This window comes from Lutra lutra, chromosome 12, assembly GCF_902655055.1.
Source record: "Lutra lutra chromosome 12, mLutLut1.2, whole genome shotgun sequence".
Lineage (NCBI taxonomy): Eukaryota > Metazoa > Chordata > Mammalia > Carnivora > Mustelidae > Lutra > Lutra lutra.
The window spans coordinates 59,580,329-59,599,848 of NC_062289.1; the positions used below are offsets into that span (position 1 = coordinate 59,580,329).

Below are 19,520 nucleotides of genomic sequence, written 5' to 3' on the forward strand. Positions count from 1 at the left end.
TTAACAGAGGTCTCTTAAGAAAACTTGCTTGTTCTATTTTATTTAATTTCGTAAGTTCTCAGTTATGTATCACTGAATGTTGATCCCTGCTTCAGTTATATCAGAACATCTTCCTACACAGAAAATCCAGAGGAGTCAGGACAGGCGCTTAGCACAGTAATCAAAGAGTGTAATAATAGCATTCACAGAGAACATTATATCTTTAAAAGTTGAGAGCTACCCAGGATCTTGTCATTCCCAAAATATGTGTCATGGTATCATCATCACCCCTTCTTCCTGGGCGAGAGCGTTATGCATCACCTTGGGACGGCCACGCAGACCAGGTTTTTCAGGAGGCCAATTTTAAGTTTCTGAGGATGAGGAAGGGGTATATACCCATGAAGGGGGTCCAGTTGACAGATTAGGACTGCTACTTTGTAAAGCTGACCAGAATTTGGCACAAATGAGGTGGTTTTTTTTTTTTTTTTTTTTTTAAAGAGCAGGGGCAGAGAGGGGAGGTGGAGGTGGGGGCAGGGGAAGAGGGAGTGGGAGAGAGAATCTTCAGCATGCTCCATGCCTAGCATGGAACCCCACAGGGCTCGATTTCTCAAAAACAGATCATGACTTGGCCCAAATCAAGAGTGGGAATTGATTAACCAACTGAGCCACTCGGGTGCCCTAAATGCTGTGATTTTTACTGGAGCTGGGGGTGGGAAGAAGGATAAACAGATCTGAGTGATTCCGGGGGCCTGGGGACAGGAGACCTGCATAAGGGATTGTTTGGGGAGGGCCCAGAAAACAAACAAGTACCCCCAAACACCTAGGCTAATGGAGAAGAGCATGGAAGGAGAAGAATCATGAAAAAGGGTAAGGGAATGAAAGAGAAATTCTGTCAGCTCATTTTTGTCTGGGAATGGTCCTGCCCTCGGTGACCCACAGTAGTTTACAAGTTCCTACTCATTCCAGAGGGTAGAAAACATGGAAAGGCTTCCATTCTGGTCTGATGGGCTTTCGGGAAATGAGAAGAAAGGCCAAAGGCAAGTGACTGTACACGGAGACTCAAGCCATACTATCAGGGACAGGGGAGGTGTTAGGGAAGGTGGCTGCAGGCATTGGCCACAGAGCCACTCTACCACGGTATGTCTCTGCAACTGTGTTGCCCTTGGTCTCTGCTCAGCAAATCTGAGGACAGGGAGGTATTGTGACCAGGGTTGCGTAATTCTAGGCAGACCTCTTTTCTCACTGCTCACATAAAAGACTGTCCTTGCTTTGGATACTAAACCAAGGACAGATGCTGATACAATAATCTCCATGTTGAACAAGACTCGTGTCTTGTCCATGGCTGTTTTTTGAACCACATAATCTAGATTTGTGTGAGTAACCCTCCAGAAGCCTGTACCTGGCCACCGAAGACCCTGCTGCTCTGGGGAATTTAAATGCCAACTGTCAGTTTGGGGGCCTGTCTTGATTCTAGAGATCCAGGATTCTTCTCTCTGGAGGTCTTGATTCCGAAGCTCCCACTGGATGGGGGAGGCGGTGTCACGAGGGTGCTAGGTTGCTTCAACATGGCTTCAATAGAAACAAAGCCAGAAGACGAAAGTGGGTGGTCCACTGGGGAATGGAAATGTCATTGACCAAAATTGGCAAGTCAGGAGAGAGGCCTAAGAGTTCGGGATGAGGGATAAAGTTTAAGAAAAATGATCTTATGGGGCGCCTGGGTGGCTCAGTTGTTAAGCATCTGCTTTAGGCTCAGGTCATGATCCCAGGGTCCTGGGATAGAGCCCCGCATTGGGCTCCCTGCTTGGCGGGGAAGCTTGCTTCTCCCTTTCCCACTCCTCCTACTTGTGTTTGCTCTCTTGCTATGTCTCTGTCAAATGAATAAATAAAATCTTAAGAAACAAACAGACAAAATCATGTTATTTCCCATCTGAAATGCCCGTGGATTACTCAGGTGGATGTGTCCAAAAAGGTGACATGTCTGTAGTAGCAAGAAGTGAAGTCATTTCAGTGGACAAGGTTTACTGGGCTATGGACGGAGAAGAAAGGACAGTCCTGCAAGACTTCCTTGACTGTCTCCAGCCTGAACCTCTTTTTATTTGCTGGTTAAGGAAGGTCCATTCTGGGAGCTACATATTTCTAGCTATATTTCTGAGGGTGGGTGTCTGCCCAGGCAAATTATAGCATTTTCTGTACTGAGCAAGGCAGCTTCCTCTCGGCAATGTGCATTTCCTTTTTCAGACAGGGACACAACTGTTTTGGAGGGAGTTATAGACCCCTGCTTCGAGAACCGTTTTCAAGTACACGTGGAAGAATGAACTCAGGGCTGAGGGTGAAGAACTACATGGGAGTTCGTGGAAATTAGGCATTAGGAACTTGCAGGAGGAGAAGGTGGGTTGCAAAGTCAACTGTTCCTTCTCATCCTCACATCTAGGTTCAGGCTTCATTTCTGCGGCAATCCTAGAGTGTCCTATAACGATGGGACCGCTGGGGGACTTCGGAGTGCTCCCCATAAAGGACCTCAGCTGACAGCATCCACTCGGAGACGAGGAATGGAATCCTCAGGGACGCAACCACCCGTGGGGTCTCCCCCCACCCACGGGGAGATCCTGTTCTCCTTACACCCCGTGGGGCACTGCGGCCGGGAGGGACTGGCGAGGCAGATGCCTGAGGGAACTCAGCAGAGCGGGGTCTGGCCGCTGAGCGGGTCTGAGGGAGGAGGCACGCTGCCAGGAACGCCGCAGGTCCCAGGGGAGGGGGTGGCTGCCCCGGGGTGGCTGACGCCGTTGTGGGGGCGTTCCTGGGAGCTGGGTGCCGCCGAGGTTAGACCCGAAGCCCCGGGAGGAGCCGGCCGGCGGCCACGTGACCGGCCGCGGCGGGGCCGGCGGCCCAGAAATAGCAGCAGCCGCGGTCCCGCCCGCGGGCTGCCTCGAGCGAAAGGCGGAGACTGGAGGCCGCTGGCTGGGCGCGGGCGCGGCGCGGCCCCGGCCCTGGAGGATGCTGAGCCCCTGCCCGGTCCGGCCCCGAGCACATGATGGCGATACGGGAGCTCAAAGTGTGTCTTCTCGGGGTGAGTCCTGCGCCGCCATCCGCCGGGGACACCCCCGGCCGTGCGTCCCCGCGCCGTCCCCTGCGCACTCCCCGCGTCCGTGCGCCCCTCTTCCCAGCCCGGCGGCGGTCGGGTGCGAGCCTGCGCGGGAGCTGCTCGCTCGTTCACCGGCTGCCGCGTCTCCCGGGATCCGCGCTGGCCCCGCAGCGCTCGGGCCCGGCCGCGGGACCCTCGGCGGGGATAGGCGGAGGGGCCTCGGCTCCTGGCCACCGCCGCCGCCGCCGCGGTCCCTCCGGCCTCCGAGGGCTTTCTCCTTCGCCTTTGATAATTTCCTTCCGGCGGAAACTTTAGGTTACTCAGCCCAGGCTCCAGATCCTTTCTGCCTCTCGGGGGCAATTGGTTTATTCACTTTTTGGGGAGGTGGCGGGGAAGTGGGTGGGAAAGAAAGCCCAGCCAAAGGCGAGCGAACGCGAGGGGATGCCCTGGCTGGAAGGTGAAGGGTAAGTATTGGATTGCTTAGCACCTCGGAAACTTCCGTGCTCCGGAGAAAGAAGGCAGGATGGGAAAGTCTCCCCAGATCACCGCTTCCCTTCCCCAAGTGGGTCTTTCCGAGTCTGAGGAAATGGGAAAGAAGCCAAGAAACAGATAGAAACAGATACCCCAGCCCCTCGCCTCGGCCGCCCTGTCCGGGGATGCAGGACAGTCTCTGGAAACCAGCCGCAGAGAACTCAGATAATATTACGGGTCATTTCCTTTTGGGTGCCCACATCAAATTCCAGAATTTGTTCTTTTGAAAGAGCTGGTTTTAAGCCGCGTTTCCAGCAGCCTTTGGCAAGGACTCCAGAGGGTACTGCCTCTGGCAAATCCGGTCTCTCAAGAAAACTATTTACTACAAAAAGGGTAGCAAAAGGGGAAACCCATTGTTATTTACAAGAAATGCTAACTGGTCAGGAGAGATGGAGAGACTCCTATAATGAGGAAATAATTCCAGGTTAGGATGGAATTGTGCCAGACCAGCCAAGTGTCTGGGCTCCATCTAGGCCCTTCTGGAATATCTGGACAGTGTTCTTGACTGCCTCCCGTCCCTGTCTTTTGCCAGAACTGTCATTTACACTAGATCGACCCGTTCGGTTAGAATTCCAGAAGACCTGGCAAAGGCCCTCCCATTGTTGTAGCCTGGTCAGAAACTCCCTGGTGTGCCCGCCCTCCTGGCTTGCTCAACCACAGCTGGGATCTGCAAAGTCTCCCGTCCTGGTCTTCCTCTGTGGACTTTTCTTAGTGTTGCCGGCGTGGGTTCCACTCTCAGCTAGGCTCTCCATCATAGTCCTGACATAAATTTCAGCCATCTTGTGTTTTACTTGCGAGGGGTCATTTCAGCCTCATGGAAGGCTTTCAGAGACTTGGAAGGAATGTCGTGTCCCAAGGAATCAAGAGCAACTTTGACGTGCGTTGTGTGCATGGAGATTGGCCTCGGGAGTAAACAAAGTAGGAAATGTTTTGCCTCCTCGCCCCCTACATAGGTGGCACAGGCCCTACCCATCACATGAATTATCTTCACTGCTCAGGGACGAGTCTCTGTATCCTTTTACAAGGAAGCAGATCACTCGCTGTGCAATTCTGGGCAAGGACTTCAGTTGACTCTTCTAGAAAATGGACATCATAACATCTTCCCTTTTAAGGCAGAGGATTATACCAGATGATCTGCTAAGATACGCGGTGCCATTTCCTGCTAACCTGTGATTCCAGGGTGACAATTAGTAAGGCTGGGAGATGAGATAGCTGGAGGAAGTCCCTTTGCTTCTTTTCTTTGATCTCTCAGAGCGAAGCACACTCTTTTAGTGGCTTCCTGGGGACAGTGCCTCACCCTTGTTTGCTGGGTCTTTACAGTGGCTCTGTTGGTAGGGAATTGGCTTTCGAGGAAAGAACTCTGCCAGAGTAAGAAGGTATTTCTGGGCAGATGGAGGCTTGCCGGTTCACCCATGTAATACCATATCCTCAGCCCTTGGTTTTTTTGAGTGGCTCCAGGTTTTTGTCTTGTTTAGGTCAGAGGGCCAATGACCTTGTTGACCACACTGAGTAGAATTTCTTAAGTCCTGTACTTGGGCCGGGCCTGTCCTGGGCAAGCTGTGAGTGATAGGGCTGTATTCTTAGCGGCTCATCATATTGGGGGGGCTTGTCTGAGTGAGATTGAGGGAGCGTTTGAGGGAGGTCAAAGCCACTTTAATCACCTTGGGTTAAAGGTGGGGTTTGCTCGATTTGAGAAAGAACCTTACGGGTCAGTGACTAAAAGAAGGGATCAAGGCCATGTCTGAATGGACCCTCAAAATTTTACCAGGAGTCCTGAGCTCCTTTGGTTCTCTCTGTTGGGAGGTCCAGTTTTCTGGATGAAGTCTTGCATGGGGCTAGCACTCAGCTTCCTGTTTTTCAGCCACTACCACATCTGCCTGAAGTCTCAGTATGACTGAGACCCTACAAGCCATGCCCTCTGTTCCTGTCACTTGTTTTCGGGCCCCTTTGAGAAGGTGATCGAGGATGCGGTCCTCCTAGCTGAAGTCTGGCTGTCTCACTGGGGACTGTGAGGGGCTGGTGTTTTTGTGCCTAGCTGTTTGCCCTGATTGCTCCATGGTTACCCGCAGGGATGCATTTCCTGTTTGTGGCACAAGGTTGTTGTAGGCGAGGGCAGTGCAGAATTTCATTCCTCTTCACTGTAGTCTGCAATCTCTGCTGCGGGTTGGAGGTTCCCAACAGGAGGGTCATTTGCAACAGGTGGAAACCAGAGGGAGCCAGAAGTGCTCCCAAGTAGAATCCACGGCAGTTTGTGGGACATTCTCCGAATGTTTTGTGCTCTTAGATAAACCAAGGACTTCAGAGTTTTGGATTTATTTAGGCTACTTATTATAAATTCTTGGCTCTCATTATTTTCATGGGTGGACTTTCTCATGTTTTTTCTAGGCCTCTGTGAATGCCCTTTCCTGGGAGAAGGCAGGCCACCCGTGGAAGCCAGCCATGCAGGACAGGGTCACACACTGGGATAGGGTCCTTATTAAACACCTGGGACCCAGGAGTCTTGTTCTTGTCAATAAAGTGCCAATCGTCCCACTTTGTAGTCTGAACTAGTATTATGAAACACGTAGCTTAAAAACAACCCCCTTAAAAACAGCAAAGTATGTTAAAAAAAAAAAACTAACAAAAACAATATTGAGGCAGCAGCTGTTCCAACCCCAAAGGTGGAAAGCTTCCCAGTATGCATTTTTAACACACATCACCACGTGGCAAAAAGCAAGGGGAGAGAGAGAGAGGGAGAGAAGGGAGAAGAGGAGAAGTAGGAGGAGGGGCGGGTGGGGGCGAGGAGAGGAGCTTTCTTTTATTTTATTATTTCCTCTGGGTGTGTACACTTAAAAACTGCTTCCGGATGGAATCCCAAAGACATTTATATTTGGACTTCGGTTGTCTTGACGACAGTTTAGAGATTCTGCCACTTCCTCAACAGCTGAGTGGCAAGGTTAAAAGACAACCAGGGGTGTCCTGCTTCTGGTAAGGAGCTTGGGGACGCCTATCCTTCTGGCCTTTCTTAGAATCTGTGTGGTGGTTCTTCATGGAGCAGATCCCTGGGATGTGGTGTGACATCTGGACAGTGGAGACTTCAGAGGTGTGCATGGCCTTCGCAGGAGGGGGCTGTGTGATCCCCAGAGGCTCTAGGACCCGAGGGTGGGACGGATTTCTGCTCACAGTAAGCAGATCAGTCAGAGCCGTGGAACCTCAGATGGGCTGCTTTGGGTGATAGGGAGCGTCCCGCTAGTATTCATAGGGTTATATGAATCTGTGTGGGTCATTGTGGAAGGAAGGAGTGGGTGGGATGGGGGAGGATTGGGCCAGGCAGTCATCAGAATTGCTTTCCCAGTCTGAGAGTCTAACATGGTCGTTTTCAGTTGTTCCCAGAAACCAGCATTTCATGGGTGGAGGCTGCTGGAGGAGGGTGCAGACAGGCTAGAAACCTCATTTTTTTCTTTTTTTTCTTTTTTCCTTTTAAAGATTTTATTTATTTCTTTGAGAGAGAGAGAGAGAGAGAGAGAGAATGAGCAGAGGGCACAGGGAGAGGGAGAATCAGAGTCCCTGCTGCACCCAGGACCCTGGGATCATGACCTGAGCTGGAGGCAGATGCTCCACTGACTGAGCCACCCAGGTGCCCCAACCTAATTTCTTTCTTATCAAACTTGATTCCTCTATTAAACTGGGCCCTTTGTGGGAAGTGTGGTTCAGGTTTGAAAATAAATATAAATGACACGGTGGGACGTGTTTCCAGGAGCACACAACACACAGTAACACGGAGCACCCAGGCCAGGCAGGTAGAACCCACCAGGCTCTGTTTGTTCCTCTTTTGTTCAGGGTCAGTGTGGCTGCGTGTCTCCCTCTGCTTCCAGAGCTCAGTTCATGTCTGGGTATGCGTTGGAGTCGCTCGTAAAGCATTTTCAAACTTCTCATCGTCCCTCCCCGACCCTTGTCAGGCATGTGACCCCCATGCCTTCCCCTGGCCCAGTGTCCCTGTTCTCGTGAGTGTGAGTCCTTCAGGACTGCTCCAAGTCCATGGCCATTAGAAAATACAAAACTTCGCATTTTAAGATGCTAAGACATGAAAAGATTTTGAGCTCATGAATTAGAAAAGGTCTTCAGACTTGTGTCCAACAAACGAGGCTACTTTTAGTGCTTGAATGTCTATGAAAAATTACACTTTATTTTATCTTTTTTTTTTTTTTAAGATTTGCTTATTTATTTTAAAGAGGGAGTGTGCGAGTGCACGGGAGCACGAAGGGGGAGGGGCAGAGGGAGAGAGAGAGAGAGAGACTCTCAAGCGGACTTCCTGCTGAGCCAGAGCGACTAAAGGGGCTTCATCCCACGACCCTGAGATCATGACCTGGGCCGAAACCAAGAGTCGGCAGCTCAGCCGCTCAACGGACTGAGCCACCCAGGTGCCCTTCATTTATTTTTGCTTTTATAATTTCTAATATGTGCTTGAACATGAAGAGGCATTCGAATATTCAACCAGTCACCGTTTATCTGGTGCTCCTTTCATGCCAGGAGCTGTGGGTGGCTGTAGGTAGACAGGACAGCCTCGATGATCCTTCTCTTTTGAAGTAATCTGCCGTTCCTGGGATGGGGACAGATCGGCAGTGAACTAAGTGACATCACTTGGATTCCTGTGACAGCACCTGACACAGAGCCATGCATGGCAGAAGAGTAAGATGATGACGAATACTGACTGTCATCCATCTTATTAGAGGGAGGCCAGGTGAGGGACAGAAAATTTTTGCTGCTGGGCTATCTCTGCTGGAGACAGAAAACAGGGAAGGCGGGGTTCTAGTTGCTGCTGGTGATGGAGAGGTTCCTGGTTGGGCAGGAAAGACAGGCGCATGCAAAGGAACTAGCATTCCCGGCCACAGGGATGGAGGTGAGGGGCGCTGGAGGTGTCACGTGGCGTAGTGGGAGCTGCGGAAGTGAAATTGAGCACAGAAGGGCTTGGGAATGAACAATCTGGGAAAGCCTCTCCAAGAGGGAAGGGTTTGAACAGCCCCAGAGGACACCCAGGGCTTTGACAAGAATGGAGAGGTGGGTGTGGACCACCCTAGGCACTGGGGAGATCAGGTGGGACTCCAGATCTCACGGTATTTTCTGGAGTGTTGAGGTGGTTGGAGGGTGTGGTAGACAGGGGGCACAGCCCTTCCACTCCCAGGCTGACCACCGTCCTGTTGACCCCACTATCTCCCTAGCATAGGGTCTTTTTATTTTTATTTATTTATTTATTTATTGGGTCTTTTTATTTTTTATTTTTTTTTATTTTTTTATTTTTTTTTTTTTTAAAGATTTTATTTATTTATTTGTCAGAGAGAGAGAGAGGGAGAGAGAGCAAGCACAGGCAGACAGAATGGCAGGCAGAGGCAGAGGGAGAAGCAGGCTCCCTGATGAGCAAGGAGCCCGATGTGGGACTCGATCCCAGGACGCTGGGATCATGACCTGAGCCGAAGGCAGCTGCTTAACCAACTGAGCCACCCAGGCGTCCCGGGTCTTTTTATTTTTAACTCCCCCTTTCCCTTGTTTTATGTTGAAAAGTCTCAAACTCACAAAATGTTAGAAAGAGTAGTGCAACGAATGTGGGTCTCTCACCTGTATTCAGTGGGGGTGACATTTTGCCAGTCTTGCTTTATCTCTTTTTTCTCTAATGTATTAAATAATACTATTTCTCTTTCTTGAACCATTGGAAAGTCAGTTGTGGACATTATACCATTTAAAGCCCAAATACTTACGTATGTATCTTTTCGGAGAAAAAAGACATTCTCCTGCACACCTGTCATATCCCCAGCATTGAACACAGATATAATGGTATCAAGAATATCGTTCATCGTTCATATTTAGATTTTCCAATTGTCCCCCCATGTCCTTTATAGTTGTTTTAAAAATCCACAGTAAGAGACCTTGAACTACATTTGCTTGTCATGTCTGTCATTTAAACCATTCCCCTCTTTTTCTTCTGCTACGAATCCAGACCCTTTTTCTTGTAGAAAGTCCCAAGATCTCCATTTGTCTGATTGTTACCTCCTTGCTTCTTCTGGGTTATGCATTTTGGTGAGGAGACACCCTCTCAAGGTGTCGAGATGCCTTATTTTTTAGGTGCTCATGTCCCTTGTGGAGCTTACTCCATCTTAGCAGAAGGTGGGAAAGCAGATTCTATGGCTGGTTAGAAGGTGGTCAGTGCTCTCTGTGGAGAAACAGACCTGGCCCAGAGCTGGGGGAGGGACACAGGAGCTCTGGGTGGTGGGGAGCACATAGGTAGGTTGGTGGGTGAGAGTGCTCAGTCTCCCTCGGAGACCAGCCCAGCCCTCTGCTTTACCCAGGGGTTGACTTTAGTTTTGCAGCTTCGGTCGCATGGCCTGACCACTGAGCTGCTGAGAGGCATGTAGCTCCTGAGGAAATAGCTGTCTTTCTTGTTGCCTCACTTTATCAGCAGAAATAAGGAAAAGAAAAGGAGGGATTTAACATCAGGGTCACTGAATGTGTTTCTCACTGTGGAATCTTCTGTTGCGGTGAATCTTTTTCAGACTTATTTCCTTGCTCCTGTGGCCTCAGACCTGCTCTACCTTCTCTGGAGGTCATGAACTCAGCTTCTGCTTGCTCAAGATTTAGCCCAAAAGGCAGCCCCAGGCTGCTTTCAGTTCCCCCAGAGGCACCTGGGGGACCTGTGGGAGAGCAAAGCAGAACCCAGGGGAAATCACTTCCCTCCTATTTTCTCTACTTTGAACAAAGTAGCAGAGAGCTGGATCCTTTTCGTTGACAGTATTTGTTTTTCTAGAAGAAGAAGATACCTGCTTTATCCACTATCACTCCCTCTCTGCTCTCCTGGAGTGCAGGAGATCTTCTGACTGAGATCTGCTGGTAGAAAGCATAGTCCGACTTTCCTGAAAGGGGAGAGAGAGAGGGAGAGGGAGTGGGAGGAGAGAAAGGAAGACAAGAAAAGGGGAGACGGGCTGGGGGGAAGAAAGGGAGAGAAAGAGGGAAAGAGAGGGAGAGAGAGGAATGTGAGTGTACATGTGCCTGGAGACTGTCATGTAGAAGTTGCCCACTTGCCCTCTGCTGGCAAAGGGAAAGAGCAAAGTGTTCCCATGGGTTTTTTGTTGGTTGGTTTGTTTGTTTTCTGGTCAAACTATTGGCCATGACATTACACTTATGGTAAGCTTAGTTAAGAAAGTCTTTTTTTTTTTTTTTTTAAAGAAAAAAAAAAAAAAAAAGCCTAGCTTCAATACTCCATACTTCATAGACTTATCTTTCATTTCAGAAGCTAAAATACTTTCTAATTTTTTTTTTAAGATTTTATTTATTTATTTGACAGATAGAGATGACAAGTATGCAGAGAGGCAGGCAGAGACAGAGAGGAGGAAGCAGGTTCCCTGCTGAGCAGAGAGCCCTGTGTGGGGCTCGATCACAGGACCCTGAGATCATGACCTGAGCTGAAGGCAGAGGCTTAACCCACTGAGCCACCAAGGCGCTCCTTTCTAAATTTTTTCATAATGATCTTCTGAAGCTATTTTTTTTGTTGTAAAGTAACACATGCTCATCTTAATTAAATTTTGAATCTAATTATGGGGAGGGGGCAATGATTGAGATGCTGATTTCCATTTGAGACCACAAAGACTGAGGGATCCAGGACGATGCCTTCAGCCTTGTTTCTTTATAATGACATAGGATTGTACAAACTTGCCACAGTCTTGTTTCCTCTTGTTAACTGAAAATCCTGCAGGTATGAAGAAATCAGCCTACCTGCCTTCCTCAACGCCCTGGTTCCCCTTTTTGTAGCCCCTCTTCTCTCCCTGTCTTTGGTCTTACGTTTAGATGACCGCTCTTAATTTTCTGGTCAACATCAAGTTCACGGTCTTGCTCTGCTGTTTTGTTGTTGTTGTTGTTGTCGTCTCTGTTCTTTCTTGCCCCGCAGGATCATTTTCTTCCATCCGTTTAATTTGTTTTCTTATTCTCCCCACCTCTCATCGATGAATCATCAGACTGTCCTCCTTGAAAGAGGCATCGGGGCTTAGCTCTTAGAGGGGGTGTTTCTAGCTTGTTCCTCATGGGCTTGCCCACTGCTGAGTGGGGGAGTGCGTGCTGAGCTGAGCCTGGTAACCTTCCTTCCTGATGCCAGTACAGACCAGAACCCCCAGCCAGGTTTACCCTTTGGAGAGTAACGCAGGACAACAGGGGTCTGTGTAAAGTGGATGAAGGTTTAACTGAGGGCTGCATGTGCCTTTAGAGAGGAATGGAGCTACTCACTGGGAGATGCGCTACGTGGCTGCTGGGCTGGGCTGTAGTGCGTAGAACAGTTTCCCAGAGAGGAGGGGATAATGTCCTTAGGTTTATAGTCCAGCTGTGTCCTTGTTGTGATGGGACACACATGGGAATCAACCCCTGGTGACCCTGTGGGGTGTCACATGATACTTCATTGCCCCATGTTCCCAAGGAAGGGCCAGGGAGTTTGGGAGAGGTCAGGGAGGCCGTGCGGGTGTCTGCTGCTGAACCACGTAGGCCCAGGGCAGAGGAGGGAAATGGGGAGGGAGTGAGTGGGAGAGGCGCTGCTTACATGGGCATTCACTGACAGGAAAAATTCCTAAAAAGACCCATTTATCCAAGTGGTGATCCCTGTGGGGGTGGGGCCTAATTTGCACTTAAATATGACTTACTCTTTCTCTTCCTTGGTTTATTTAATGAGCACGTGGTTGCTTGTGTCGGTCATTTAAAACCTGCAAAAATTTGCTGCAAGGCCAAGGAGACGTTTGACAGGGAGAGATTCCCTTTGGTTGTTACTGGTAATGACTGATAATTTGACACTAAAACTGGAAACTAATTTGGGTGAGACCTTGAGGGGTCCTTGAAACCCTGAAGGTTATGCCTACGGGCCACGGGAGGCCAGGTCTGTCCTCAGCAGGACACAAGCCCGCTGGAAGGGCTCATCAGGATGCTCTGTTCTTATCCCTGCGTGTCACTGTTTGGCCTCCTTGTGACTGCTCTGGCTTCCCCAGTGCTCTCAAAGCTAGTCTTTCTCAAAATGGGGTTTTGGAAAGTTGTGGGTCTGGCATTCTGCCCCACAGGGTCCGTAGCTTTTTGTGCCTGTTTTCGAGGCTGTTCTTTAAAAAGGAAAGAAAATTACCTCCTGGATCTTCAGGGTGATCGCTGTGTGACAAAAGTGCGTCAACTTCAATGCCCGTAAGAACTGGCTCCTGGGACAAGAGCCCAAGCAGAGTTCAGACAGAAATAACGCAGGGGCCACGTGAAGACCCAGTGATCCTGTGGCACGTCCCGGATTTTTACCAGGCACTGTGCCAGGGCGTGGGCGTACAGCAGGTGACAAATCGGACCCACAGTCCTGACCTCGTGGAGCCGACATTGCAGCAAGAGTGATCACTGCTCTTAAATGCCGAGTACTGGGGATGTCTGCGGCAGAGAGAGAGCTGGGGGCAGGGAAGGGCAGGGAATGGGGTGGGAGCACTGTTGGAGGTTTGGGGCAGAAGAGTAGCAATGGTCTGACCTTTCTTTTAGGCAGATGGCTCCAGCAGCTGTGGAGGGTAGACCACAGGCAGGGGAACTGGTGGAAGGCCAGGGCACCGTGATTTCCACCACAGTGTAGCAGCCTAGGCTGTGAGTGGGGTCCCGCTTTGGCTGTTTGAAGGTAGAAGTGAATACTTTGCTGACAGATCATGTATGGAGTGGGAGGGAACCCACTCAGTCACACGGTGACAACATGCTGACCTCCGAGTGCTCCCCAGCCCTGGGCTATTTCAGTTTAGCAGAGCAACACGATACATCACAGCAGACTGATATTCATCTGAATGTTGTTGGTTTTGTCCTTCACTTTGCATTTAATTAATACATTTTTGTTTATAGTTTCAGAATATCATAAGCAGTTTGTGTGCCCTTTAATCATTTGCATTTATTTACACTGTCATTAATGTCTACATTGGGATCCATGGATGGGATTGCTTTTCCCCTTAAAAAAAGCCTACGAAGCTTAAAAGAGCCTGAGAAACACTGCTCTAACCATTAAGGTTGTCCTTGGGTTAATGGCACTCTTGTCCCTCGTGAAGTGTCTGATGTTGGCAGGACCATGGGAAAGGAGGCTGTATTCTAGAAATCAGGGTCCGCTGCAATGTGGAGGTACGTTCTTAACAATGCCAAGTGCTGGCCCAGGATGCTATTCCCAGAGGAGTAGGCCTCAACCGTACAGTCTTGCTACTTTTTCTGGTGTGATGCAACTCATGGACAGCCTTGGAAATCCGAGACCCTCCCATAGGGATACCTGGATTCTGTTGTGTATGTGGCCAAAGAATGCATTAGGCTTTTAAAAGAATGTTCTTCTCATAAAAGCATTATTCATATAAGCTTGAGAATCACAAGCTCAGATTTATAGATCTTCCAGAATAATTCAGTTTAAAAGGAACTAGTAATAAATAGGGTTTATAGATTTTTTTTTCTGGTCTATAGATTTTAAAAAGAAAGATCCCTGTTTAATTACTTAATTATTAATTAGTTTATTTTTTAAAGATTTTATTTATTTATTTGACACAGAGAGAGGGACAGCAAGAGAGGGAACACAAGTAGTGCGAGTGGGAGAGGGAGAAGCAGGCTTCCTGCTGAGCAAAGAGCCCAGCGCGGGACTCGATCCCAGCACCGGCCAAAGGCAATTGCTTAATGACTAAACCACCCAGACACCCCGAAAGATCCCTATTTAAACAGATGAGTTGTATTATTTGTAGACCTCCTCGTAGGTTAATCTTAGTAACATAACCTAATCTGTACTGTTGCACAATAAAAATGGAAATATTTAAAAAACATTGTTGTTAAAAGTTTGGCTGTATGATTTACTGATTTGAGTGTGTTGCTGCTGTTAATGTGAATCGGGTTACTGCACATTTTACTTCTGTCAGCCCCGCGCTTCTGACTTGTGAATCACCACTGTTGTGTCACTGCTAACTAGATGTGCACATCCTTGTTCTTGTTTTCCAGCAACATAGTTACGAACACTCTGCCTGTGTCTTCAGACATCCTTGGCTTCTTCCTCAGAAGCACTACAATGGTTTCTAATTGCCCCTACCTCTAACCCAGCGGGGTCCTCGATAGTTGGTTGGGAAAGATCGGTGCACAGTCCTGGAACTGAAACTAAAACGTACCCTGTTCTTCCCCGATCAACAGGGCGCTTCCGAATGCCCTTGATTAAGAAGGGTGTTGCTGCATAGATGAGCTTGAACTCAGGCTAGTGTGTGAGTATCTCCGTAATCCTAACAGCGGACACGTGCTGAGTCTGACTCGTGCGCCAGGCCCCTTCTGAGTGTGTCAGTTACCACTGCTGTGTAACAAGCCATCCACCCCGTGTAGCTTCAAAGAACAAGGCATTGTTTTTTATTCTCCCAGTTCTGTGGTTTGACTGGGCTCTCAAGGGTAGCTCTTGCCTGGGTTTCCTTGCCGATTGCAGGCCGGTGTTGGCTGGGGTGGGAACCCTCTGCGGGCTGTGCCACTCACAGGTCTGGTGCTTCTGCTGGGGTGGCCGGGCCAGCCAGGGCTAAGCAGGTGTCTCTCTCCATGTGGCCTCTCCCTGCAGTTAGCATGGGTTTCTTCGTAGTGTGGAGTCTCAGGGGAGGGAGACTTGTCATCTGGGGGCTGGCTGTTTCCAGAGTGAGTGTTCCATGAGCTTTGGTAGGAAGAGCCCAGAATGGCATAACTGTCAGGTGTGATTGGTGGAGGAAGTCACTGAGGCCAGCCCAGAAGCAAAGGGAGGAGATTTACGCTCCACCTCTTAATGGGAGGAATGCCAAGAATCGGTGGCCATATTTAATCTCCCCCAACTGAGTAAGTGCTTTATATACCTTATGGCATTACGGGGGTTCTGTTATTGTCTCCACCTTGCTGACGAGCAGATTGAAGCTTAGGAATTAGGGACAGGCACAAATTGACTACTAAGAAGGGAGGCTTCGTGGATTGGAACTAGCTTTGTTTGACTCCAGGACACAATGCACTGAACTACTTTGCTGTGCCGTAAAACTTGATCGTTATTGGTCCCAGATCACTTGTGCACAGCCGACATGCAGTAATGGTTCGATAGAATGGGATTATTAAAAAAATAAAAGGTTGGGACGCCTGGGTGGCTCAGTCGGTTAAGCTACTGCCTTCGGCTCAGGTCATGATTCCAGGGTCCTGGGATCAAGTCCCACATGGGGCTCCTTGCTAAGTGGGGAGCTTGCTTCTCTCTCTGCCTCTCCTTGCCACTCTGCCTGCTTGTGCTCTCTCTCTCTGACAAATAAATAAATAAAATCTTAAAAAAATATAATAGAAGGTCCCGTGTTTAAAAAATAATAACCACTGAACCAGGTTTGAAGTATGTCCATGGAAGAAAAGGAGGCAAATTCCCAGCATGTTAGGGTCGCTGGCAGGTGTTTCAGGACATAAGACAGCTGATTCTCAGTTCTGGGAATGTATTACATATGAAGAGGCAAAGTACAGCATCAGGTTCCTGATGAGAGTGGGGAGGTCCTAACATGTCCCCACAGGCTCTAATGCATGATGACAACGACAGCAAAGCAGCAGCACTCTGTATGGACGTAGTGCGCGGTGCACCTACAGGGTGCGCTTCCTGTCCCCGATTCGCAGGTGCGAGACACTGAGCTTGGGGTGTTCACTGTTTTGCTCTAGGTCCACAGCCTGTGTGTGGGGGGAGCGGCCGGGAGCCCTGGCTTTCTCGCCTTTCCCCATTTCCTGGCTCACGTGTGCAGGAAGCAGTGTTTTACTTTGGTCCTTTTAGTTCGTTACTCTCCCCCCGGATGCCTGTTAAGCGCTATGTCAGGAATGTCAGTTTGCAAGTTGTGAGCAATCCATCAGGACCGCCAGCCTGCAAGATGGGTGGGGCCTGTGAGATGTCTGCTGGTATGACTATCACCACAACCGTGCCAGCCTGGATAAACCTCTGGGCAGGGACACGGGAAGACCTCTCCTGTCTTCGCCACTTAACTAACTCACGTGACTTCTACCAGGGAATCCTGCCTGGGAAATCATAGTCAGAAAATTCTCTTACTCTCCCGCCATGAACCATTTTACATCCTGATAACCTCAAAAGGCTTAGGGGAATTTGAATAGATGGTTCTACGAGAGGATTCCAATTTAGAAGTTTTCTTTAATCTTCTCTGCTATGGGATCTGCAAGACGTATGTGCTAATAATAGTTTTTGATTTACTCCGTATTGTCGAACTTCATTATTTTTACTAACTCGACCAAATTTATAACATACTCTTTAAACTTTTATGTTGAGGTATAACATTCGTATAAAAAAAAACTGCACAGATGTTAAATGTGGTGCAAAATGGATTTTCACTAAAATGAGTAGACCTGTATAACCACAAACGCGCAGGTCCAGAAAGTGACCAGTCCGTCAGAAGCCCACCCATGTTCCTCCTTCCTGGCACTAGCCTTCAAAAAGAAAGAAAGAAGAAAAGAAAAGCAAAAAAGAAAGAAAACTAAGCTATTCTTCTGACTTCTAACACCATGCTATTACAGTGGACCCTTGAACAATGCGGGGATTAGGGGATTGACCACCTGCACAGTTGAAAATTCATGTATAACTGTTGACACCTCCGGAAACTTAACTACTGATAGCCTACTGTTGACAGAAGCCTTACCAATAACATAAAGTTAATTAACACCTATTTTGTATATATTATATAATGCATTATTACAATAATGAAGTTTTCTCTAACTTCAGAGAAAAAATGTTATTAAGAAAATTATAAAGAAAATACATTTACAGTACTATTGTGTATTCATTGAAGAAAATCTGTGTGTGAATGGACCCCTGTGATTCAAATCTGTTGTTCAAGGGTCAACTATATTTTTGCTTGTTTTTATTTTTTTTAATTTTTAAATTAAAAAAAGATTTTTTAAAATTTATTTCAGAGAGAGCAAGTGGAGGTAAGGGACAGAGGGAGAGGGAGAAGCAGACTCCCTTCTGAGCAGGGACGGGGCTTGATCCCAGAACCAGAGGATCATGACCTTAGCCGAAGGCAGGTGCTTAACTGACTGAGCCACCCAAGCACCCAATTTCACTTGTTTTAAAATTATACTTACTGAAGGATCTCATTATTTTAAAGTATATACTAAAGTGGTGGTGTTTAATAGAAGCGCCTAGAACAGGAGCCTCCCAGGTGGTGGGCGAGGGCTGCCTTCATGCCACAGGGGGCAGGGACTCAGGCGCTAGCCTTGGCTGGTGGGGACGAGCAGGCTGCAGCCACCCGTGTCCACTGTGTCCACTGTGTCCTGTGCTAGACAAATAGTATAGTATTTTCCGTGTTTGGTGGGATATGAGGAAGATTGGAAAGCAATGGAGGCCTATTTTCATCAATTAGTTAAATAGGAAGCATTATTAGTTGTAGATAAATAAGCTTTTATAAAGTGTTCAAGGGTGTTTGAAAGCAATTCCATCAAGTATTAAAAATACTGTGCCTATTTTTAATGAAGAAAACCTTTCTATGAAGAAAACTATTGCTAAGACCTTCTTCCTCAAAGTTCTTCTTCTTCTTTTGTTGGGGGGGGTGTGTAGAGAGAAGGCACGTGCACGGGTGGTGTGGGAGGGGTAAAGGGAGAGGGAGAGAGAGAATCTTAAGCAGGCTCTACACTCAGTGTGGAGTCCAACGTGGGGTTTGATCTCACAATCCTGAGATCATGACCTGAGCCAAAATCAAGAATCAGATGCTTAACTAGCTGAGCCACCTGGGTGCCCTTTGCTTAAAGTTCTTTTTAACGACTGGAGTTAATACATACTTGTAAAGAATACAAATGGTACAAAAACATTCCAAAATGAAAAGTGCAAAGACCACCTTCATCTGGTAATGTCTTATGTTTCTGATGTAGTTTTCTAGATATGGTCTGTATATATGCAAGTGTTCTTTCCCTGTATCTTTCACCTAGAGGTAAACCTTGACTGTCTTTTCATGTTGCTATATGATTTACCTCCTTTATTTTAAGAATGACATAGAATTCTCTCACAACAATATACCATGATTTACTTAATTGGTGCCCTAATGACAGATATTTGGATAGTTCCAATTTTGGTTTTTATAAATAGTTTGCTATAAAGTCTTTGTATCCAAATTTTAATGTATGTGTGTAAAACATATCTGTAGGATAGTTCCCGGAAGTAGAGTTTTGGGTCAGAGATAAATGAAGTTTATATCTTTAAAAAGATATTGTAAAATTAATTTCCAAAAGATTGTACTAACTTACTTCCTTTTAAGTGTTTAGAGTATGATTTTCCACACATTTACTAATAATGAATATCACTGAGATTTTTTATCTCTGCTAATATTATAGGTTAAAAGTGATAATCTGTTCTTGTTTGCACTTTTTAAATAATGAATATCTTTTCACATATTTATTGACTATTTTATGCTGTTACTTTCCAGTTGCATCATTTACCCATTTTTAATTGGGTCGTTTTTTCTTATTGATTTGTGAGAACTCTTTGCATATTCAGAAACCAAAACTTTGTCATTTATATTACACGTATTTTTCCTCAGTTTGTTGGTTTCTATATTACTTTGTTTACAGTATTTTAAAAAAAATCATTCCAAATATTTAAAAATCTCTACTTAGCCAAATATGACTGTCTTTTCTTTAATGGTTTTGGTGTTTTATGTCTTGCTTTGAAAATCCTTCCACACTCTAATATTATAAAAATCTTTACCTATATTTTTATTTTGCTCTACTACTTTTATAGTGTGTTTTTTTAAATTAAACTTTTTTTGATTAAGTGGAATTTATTTTGGTACCAAAAGCCAGGTTGGGATTTTTTTTTTTTCTTTTTTCAAATGTCTCAGTTTACTGATTAATTCATCTTTTTTACAGATCTGATATGCTATTTGTGTTATAAACAAAACCCCCATGTGTACGTGGGTCTATTTCTATATTCCATATTATTCTA

The 19,520-nt window shown here is 47.2% G+C and overlaps 1 protein-coding gene across 1 annotated transcript in view; it reads left to right on the forward strand.

Moving 5' to 3' along the window:
• The first annotated feature begins 2,859 nt into the window (after positions 1-2,859).
• The window catches only part of RAB31 (RAB31, member RAS oncogene family), a 130,714-nt gene continuing 114,053 nt past the window's right edge, over positions 2,860-19,520 (forward strand). Inside the window, exon 1 of the mRNA XM_047697405.1 lies at positions 2,860-3,046. Within this exon, the coding sequence (XP_047553361.1) occupies positions 3,008-3,046 (39 nt within the window). The 5' untranslated portion in view covers positions 2,860-3,007. The remainder of the gene's footprint in view (positions 3,047-19,520) is intronic.